This window comes from Nuphar pumila, chromosome 13 (assembly GCF_984573655.1).
Source record: "Nuphar pumila chromosome 13, dmNupPumi1.hap1.1, whole genome shotgun sequence".
NCBI classification, from domain to species: domain Eukaryota; kingdom Viridiplantae; phylum Streptophyta; class Magnoliopsida; order Nymphaeales; family Nymphaeaceae; genus Nuphar; species Nuphar pumila.
Genome location: NC_143261.1, coordinates 68,541,287 through 68,549,330, shown reverse-complemented (window position 1 = coordinate 68,549,330; position 8,044 = coordinate 68,541,287). Strand labels below are relative to the sequence as shown.

The following is an 8,044-nucleotide window of genomic DNA, read 5'->3' as shown; positions in this document are numbered from 1 at the left end:
GAATGAAAACACAAGATGAACATATACACAGAATAAGCAGGGGTTATGGATGAAATGGAAAACAATCAATGCAGTTGGATATGATACAGATAAAAAAAAATTTAATCATAATGAGGACAAAATGCTTTAAGCTGCACTATTAAAGATTTAGAACATGATAGCTCTTGAATGGTCTTGTGCATTCATAGAATGAGCTCGTCCAGGAGCATCATTTCTGTGAATCGTTGTAAACGATGTATTATGGAGATGCAAAAATGGGGCATTGATGGTTAAACCCAATGCAGACTTGGGGTTAGTTTATCATGGTATGCAGAGATATCAACTAATGCTAACAAACATCGTGGGGCATGGTTAGCAAGAAAGACTCGCATGAATGGGAAAAGGGGGGGGGGGGGGAACTGGAGTAAAATTGTAAAAAAAAAAAATGGGCGTTACGGAAACTATTAGATGAAATGAAGCGGAATATAAAAAAAAAATGAACGATGCTCGATGGATGATATGAATGAAGATGTGGCCAAACGTAAATAAAAAAAAAAAACTTAAAGCAGATTAATACAGTAACATAAAGAGGAAATCAAAACTGGAAAGAAAGGCAAATTAAACTTGAATATAAAGCGAGATTTAATCCCAGATGAGTCGATGAAAACCTCATCGACTCTCATTATGCCAGGAGATATGCAAGATGGAATTGAGGATCCGATATAGACTTTGAAACCGACATGAATATGGAATAAGAATTAATCTACGAATGAAGAACTATGTATACACAGGTAATGAAAAGAGGAAAGAGAATCTAAATTCTAAACATACACCACAAATCTTATGGAAAATCAATGTAAATCATGAATAACGGATGAAAAGAAAGGGATAATATGTTGGAATCGAAGATTCCATCAATGTTGCAATGTGTATCATCGAGACTGCAATGAGCAGATCGATGATACCAGTTTGCTTTTTAATGGAAGAAAGAAATAAAAGAAGAAAACTATGAAGAAATAAATAAAGAGGGGTATAAGTTATTTACCTGATTGCTGCAGGGATGATCGAACTCCCAGTTGCTCAAGAGGTTGGGTGAGATCTCCTCTGCGCACTTGGTAGGCTCGATCAAGTTCAGATTATTTGATGCTACAAGGTGGAAGCAGGGCCTTTCTGCTACCAGAAGAACTTCAGAGGAAGAAGAAGGCTGGAGAGGGAAACTCGATCAAAGAAATGATGGATCATTCAAAGGAAAACCTTGATGGACAATTGGATGTCGTTCCCTCCCCCTTTTCAGAGTCTGGGATGCCTCTCCTTTAAAGAGAGTCGTTGGGCTGTTTGTTGAAGATGGAAGGCTGTCCGAAAGAGAATTTGTTGAAGATGGAGGGTAGGAGTAAAAGGGAGGAATGCGCGAGAGATGGTTGTTAAGAGAGATTTTCAAATTTCCAAAAGAAGGCCCCCTTGAAAGAATTTTTTGTAAAAAAATGGTTCAAAAAGAGGTTTTTGGCAAAAATTCAATTTTTCAAGTTTCAAAACCATTTGCCTTCCTAATTTTTTTTTTATTTTTATATTGCTTTTTTTCCATTTTTTTGTATTTTTGTAGTAGAAAACTAAGAAAAAAGAAAACTAAGTTTTAAACACTAATTTTTTGTATTTTTGTGAGAAATATTTACAAAAGTATTTTTCTGAGAATTTCCGACCATCTCGGGGAAATTTCTTCAGAAGAGTGGGTTTGGACCCGAGTTTTTAGAAAATGTTCGAGTTTTTTGAAGCTCGAATCGAGAAATACACGTGATGGATCCAAACGGATGTCGGATCGATTGTCCGAGCTATTTTAAAAGCTATTTTTGGTATTTTCTATAATTTTAATTTAAGATTTGGACAATGAGACTCAGATTTGGATCTGGACAATGGATCCAGATTTGAAATCAATTTAAACATATAAAATGAATTTAATTTCAGTAAAACTTGAGAAATGAGTTGGAATTTAGATTTAAAAATGGCTTATTTGCTCAAAAGATGAATTTAGGGGCAAGAAGGGAATATTTAAAAGATTTTGAAAAATTTGAGGTGTTCACAGCAGTCTTGCATTATGATAGAATTCATCAAATAAGTGAAGCATGTCAGTTTTAACAATTGACCAAAAAGCTTTGAAGAAGTCAACATGAAAACCGTCAAGGCCTGGGGCATTCCATCTCGAGAGTCCGTTATTAGCATTAGAAATCTCAACTTCGATGAATTGAGCCTGCAGAGGAACAAATTGGCTTGCCGCTAACCGCTTATAGCCCATATCATCGATGACCCCCCGATGCCTAAGTCGGCCGAATACATCATTCTTTAAGCCACCTTTTTCGTTAAGTCTTGTTAGGCCCCTTCAAAAATCATAGTTTTAAGTATTTTTTTCTCACATCTAACACTATAGATGTGATAGGTAGGTTTTGTTTTTATTGGAACCGGCTTTTGGATAGCTGAATATGACCTGTATACAAGTTTTTTCGGTGATCCAAAATCAATGGCTATGAAGGTACCAATTATTTATAAGTCAGAAAAACATGTTTTTTTGTCAAAAAACATTATCCAAGAGTCAATTCCCACTAAATCGATCATGCTAAACACATGTAAAGGTTCAGATCTATCATGAAACACTTAAAACCTATGAGAAACGAGAAATAGGGCCTAATATGTTCAGTTCTCTCTCTCTCTCTCTCTCTCTCTCTCTATATATATATATATATATATATATATATATATATATATATATATATATATATATATATATATATATATATATATATATATATATATATGGGCTGAGCTATCCACATACCAGACAGACTGTGTAGGCCCGGTTGGGGCCATCTAGTTGTACCCTTATGAGATCTGTTTGGTGCAAGCCCGTTTTCATCAAATCAGACACCGCAAGTGAATTCGTTTTAGGGTTCCATCCCCTCAATGTAACAAATGGGCCGAAAGAGTGATGGTGACTTCTGTGTCCCCTTCTTGCGAAGGTATTTTAATGGGCTGACTCTGTGGACTTGGTCATGATCCAGCTGATTCAACTCGGCCGAGTTGCTCCAACCAGAATGAGCTAGGCGTATCCTTTGGAGAGCAACATTAAATGCAAATGAGGCTATACATTCACATCTATCAATTTGAAAAAAAAGACCTAGCACGAAAAATGCTAGAAATGACAAATGAAATTTTTGAGGGAAGATAACCGATTCATTAAACTTCAAAAAAGAAGAAATGAAGCAGATCAGGTCGCCGAGTGTTCAGCCTGAAGAGATGTAAAGAGAGGCAGAGTTTTTTAATAGAGGTTTGAGCCAATTACAGTTTTGAAGCCCCATTTCCTCCCCACCATTCTTTTTAAAAGGCAAGTTGGGGCAACGATACCATTGGGATTTGAACTAGAAACATCCCAACACAAGTTGACGTGCACTGGCTGCTCCTACCAGACAAGGGGAGGGGGAGGGGCGCGTTGGTCATTTCCTCCCCCACCATTATGAAATACTCAACAAGCACATAATTAAACTCTCTCTCTGACAGAGAAAACTGCTTCAAATTCATGAAATACCTAAGCACATAATTAAAGAAATCTCTCTCTCTCGCTCTCTCCATTGAGAATAAGAATGAATGGAAGAAGAAATATATCATTAGACATCTACAACATTGGTCTCAACACGCTCGTGTGCACACGCATTTCAATTGAAAATAGATAATGGAGCAAAGAAATATATCATTACACGTCAACATTGGTCCCACCGAGCTCACCCCCAAAACCCAAACCAAAACTCCTAAACCCCATTACTGGCATCATCTTTACATAATGATGATACATCCTTTTCCTCCAAAGGCTCCCTCCCTCCTAGCCCAAAGCCAAATCTTAGAAATAGAAAAGCTATCCCCTCTACTCCTACTCAATCTTAGAAAGAAATTGCTTCACAGTTCATGCAATACCCAACAAGAATCTCTCTCTCTCTCTCTCTCCATTGAGAATCAAGAATGAAAGGAAGAAGAAAAAATACATCATTACACATCTACAACATTGTTCTCCACACACACACATTTCAATTGAGACTAAAAAAAGAATGGAACAAAGAAATGTCATTACACATCAACAACATTAGCTTGATCAAGCTCACCCCAAAACTCCTAAACCCCATTACAAGCATTATCTTTAATCCCTGATGATACATCTTTTTCCTCCATCAAAGGCTCTCTCCTACCCCAAAGCCAAATCTTAGAAATAGAAAAGCTATCCCCACTAATCCTGCTACTCAACCTCTTCCCCTCCAAATCCAATCCACTACCATCAATCCCACCAGACCCACCTAGCCCATCCTCCAAACCCGGATGGACCAATCTACCCGGCTGCCGGGCCAACATGAACTTCACCCTCAGACTGGGCTCGCCCAGCACATATTGAAACGAGCCCATTGAGAAGCACCTCCTACCATCAACACTAGCACTAGAACTACCACTACTCTCACCAACTTCACCATCATGACCATTCAAATTCCTAAACTTGCCTAGCTTAACGGTAAGCTCCTTGCTACTAACACCACTACCGCCATTATCACTATCATGGTCAACAACATCATGATCACCATCATCATGTTTTTGGGGTCCATCATCCAAATTCTCATCATACATGATGCCCATGAGGCCATCCGTGGCAAGCATGTTGCCCCTGCACAGCGGGCATGTAGAGTTGGCCAGCAGCCACGTGTCGATGCATGATAGGTGGAAAGCGTGGCCGCAGTTGGGGAGCAGCCTGAGCCTATCGCGGTCGTCGAACTCTGACAGGCAGACGGCGCAATCGAAGGCCTCCCCGCGTCTCGGACCTGCGACGGACCGGAACGAGAAAATCGGAAGCGAGTCGATGAGGGATTGGTCGACTCCCGAGTCGTGGAGGTGGAAGAGCTGCTGCAGCTGCCGGGAGTCGATGGCGGGGATCCGGTGGTCGACGGAATCTGACGGCGGGGAGGTAGAAGAGGAGGAGGGGCGGGAGATGAACCGGACGAGGAGGTGGAGGAGGCCCGAGACGAAGAAGATCACCGCGATGATGACTATGATGAAGAGCACGGCCGGGGTGATCCTGGCCGTTGATGAGGAGATGGGCGGTGGTGGGGAAGATAGGCTAAAACTGTCATTTTTGTGGGTGGGAGGTCTCAGGGAAGCCATTAATGGAGGTCATTTAGTGGTCGCTGTGAGAGACAAAGAAGGGGTTTTTTTAGTTGGTAGTGGTAAAGAGGCGGGGGAATGTAGAAAATTTGTTGGTTTTGGTCTGATTTCTAAGACCTTTTTTCACAATGGATTTTGGAAGGAATTTAGAGTGAGGGAGGTGGATTTCAAGAAACCCTAGAAAGGGGTGAAGCCCTTATTCTATATTTGTATATTATATCTGCTTCATTGACTGCCCTTGGCTTGTGGTTGTGGATTGAGTACTCGTAGACTAGAATGACGGTTTTAGCCTTTGCCTCTGGTTGGACCATAGTAAATAGAGAATGGATCTAGGTTAAAATCAAAACCCGATGCTCGGCATAGGCCCTAGGAGTGAGGATCCTAACCTCAGAGTTTTACTCCTTTGGGTTGACCAGTCTGAGGGGGGCGCTCAGACATGGTTTCTTTGGGTAAGAAAAAAAGCCTAAGCCAATGAGAAACTATCCTTTGTGTGTAGAAGAACGGAAGAAGTATTTGTACAGTTCTACACCACAAACACTAAAATGTGGTGCATTTCAGGATATAACAGGACATCTGAACCATAATGGTTGTTCCTTTAACAAAAAAACCAAATTCACTAATGGTATTATTCAATCTCTTAAAGAGGTCTATCAATTCTAACATGCTAGATATGATTTGCATTAGTATCATATATCACCCGATAAAAGCACTTTCAAAATGAGACCATATTTTTTGAGAATTTCATCTTTTACAACAACAATATTGGTGTTAGTAATTATAGTTTTTTTTTTAATCTAAAAAATTTAGATTTCACATAAGTTTCATAGTCATTAGTGTGGTTGGTGCTAGTGATTGGCCATGCCATGTCTTATGAAACTATAGCAGACCTCATATAATTGGGATAAAGTTTGATGACAATGATAATGATGATTATTATTATTAGTATTATGTTTGTCTTAGTCTTTTCTAGTTTAGAGAATAATTTTGTTACACTGACATTTCGAATTACTTAGGTAAATTAATTAACAAATAATTCACCCTTTCTTTTTCTTTGATGGGCAAAGGTGGGGTTAGGCTGGACCCCCAACCTGTGTATTCAAAATATATGAACATCACATTCAAAATATAAGACACCGGAGAGGATGCCAATCAGATGGCTTATCCTTCCAAAACCGGTCCAAGCCTAAAAAAAGCTAAAAGTGCAAAGGTTCATTCCTTTTCTTTTTTCTCATGATGGCGAAGTCCCTTGTGCCAAAGCAGGTAATCTCCGGGTGGGGTCGCCGACACCCAAGCCCTTACCGAGCCCACCAGTGAAAGGCACATGCGGGCCGCGCCCCGGTGAAAAGGCCATGTCATTTCATTACTACAAACATGAAACTGGCGATGCTGGAAAGAAAAGAGACTATGAGTTAAGGAACAGGGCACCTGCCCTGGCCCTCCAATTTGACGAGAGAGCAGCTGCAGTTGGTCACGCCTGGATGCTTCAATGATCAGAGAAGTCTTTAGTGGAATAAGATTGTCTATTTTCTCCCAGCACCTTCTCTTTGAGCGATGAGATATTGTTTAAATATGGAAGGGGCATAAAGAGGCTCATGTCATCATTTTTTTATAAGTAAAAATTATTGGAGGACATAATAGGTATTAAAAAAAAAAAACTCCAGATTGTTTCAGACGTCGCCCTGAAATTAAGGAAGGATTTTTTTTTTATCTTTTTCTCTTTTTAGGGAGAGATTAAGGGAGGATTGTCTTTTTTTATTATGATCAGGAGTCCTCGCCGCAAGGCAAACCCCCAGCTGAACTTACGTGGCCTACCTCTAAAAGCTATGGACACACCTGGGCGCGCCAACAGGGTTCAATCTGGTGCCTTCATCTCAGCACCCTCCTAACCACTCTGCTGGCCACGGAGGTGACCCGATCAAAAGAGGTTTGTCAAAACATGAAACGATCATAGCATTTTATAAAATTTCTTTAATCATTGTGATACCGAAATTGCACTTAAATTACTTGGGGTATGATATGGAGTGTCAATGGGTTGGGTTTGACCCAGACCCAACCCGTATCAAACCCTACAAGGTCAGGGTTGGTGATAAGGGAGGTCCATTAGAAGCTGGGTCAGATGAATATATATATATATATATATATATATATATATATATATATATATATATATATATATATATATATATATATATATACACACAACAACAACAACTACTACGCCTTTATCTCAAAACAATTGGGGTCAGCGATATGAACCAAAAAAGAAATTCATTTTGGGTCTTCCACATGAATCATTTTCCTCCAATCATTTCTATCCAATGCCATGTCCTCGGTGAGGTTCAAAGCATTCATATCCTTTTCTATCATCTCCATTCAAGTCTTCCTAGGCCTACCCCGACCTCTTTTAACTAATATATTTTCCCATTTCTCCAACCTTCTAACTGGAGCATCATTAGGCCTTCGCCGAATATGTCCAAACCACCGTAAACGATTCTCTCGCATCTTATTTTCAATGGATGCAACACCTACCTTCTTACGTATCTCCTCGTTCCTAATCTTATCTTTTATTGTATTTCCACACATTCATCTAAGCATCCACATCTCAGCTACACTCATTTTTTGAATATGATGTCTCTTGGCAGCCCAACATTCCGTACCATATAGTAAAGAAGGTCTAATAGTCGTCCTATAAAACTTTCCCTTCAACCGCAATGACATTCTTCGATCGCACAGCACACCCGTTGCACTTTTCCATTTCATCCACCCAACCTTTATCCTATGATTTACATCTCCATCAATTTCTCCATACTTTTGAATGATGAATCTCAAATATTTGAAATAATCATTCACCGGTATTTCTTGCTCACCAAGCTTCACTACACTC

General features: G+C 39.7%; 1 protein-coding gene across 1 annotated transcript; it reads right to left on the bottom strand.

Moving 5' to 3' along the window:
- Positions 1–3,645: 3,645 nt before the first annotated feature.
- On the bottom strand, positions 3,646–5,360 carry LOC149818607 (RING-H2 finger protein ATL46-like). Its single transcript, XM_089984543.1, has one exon. It carries the CDS (start codon positions 5,158–5,160, stop codon positions 4,129–4,131), a length of 1,032 nt encoding a protein of 343 aa, XP_089840669.1. The 5' UTR covers positions 5,161–5,360; the 3' UTR covers positions 3,646–4,128.
- Positions 5,361–8,044: the final 2,684 nt, after the last annotated feature.

Coding starts and splice junctions, on each gene's coding strand:
- LOC149818607 (XM_089984543.1), bottom strand. CDS start 5,160: ATGGCTTCCCTGAGACCTCCCACCCACAAAAATGACAGTTTTAGCCTA.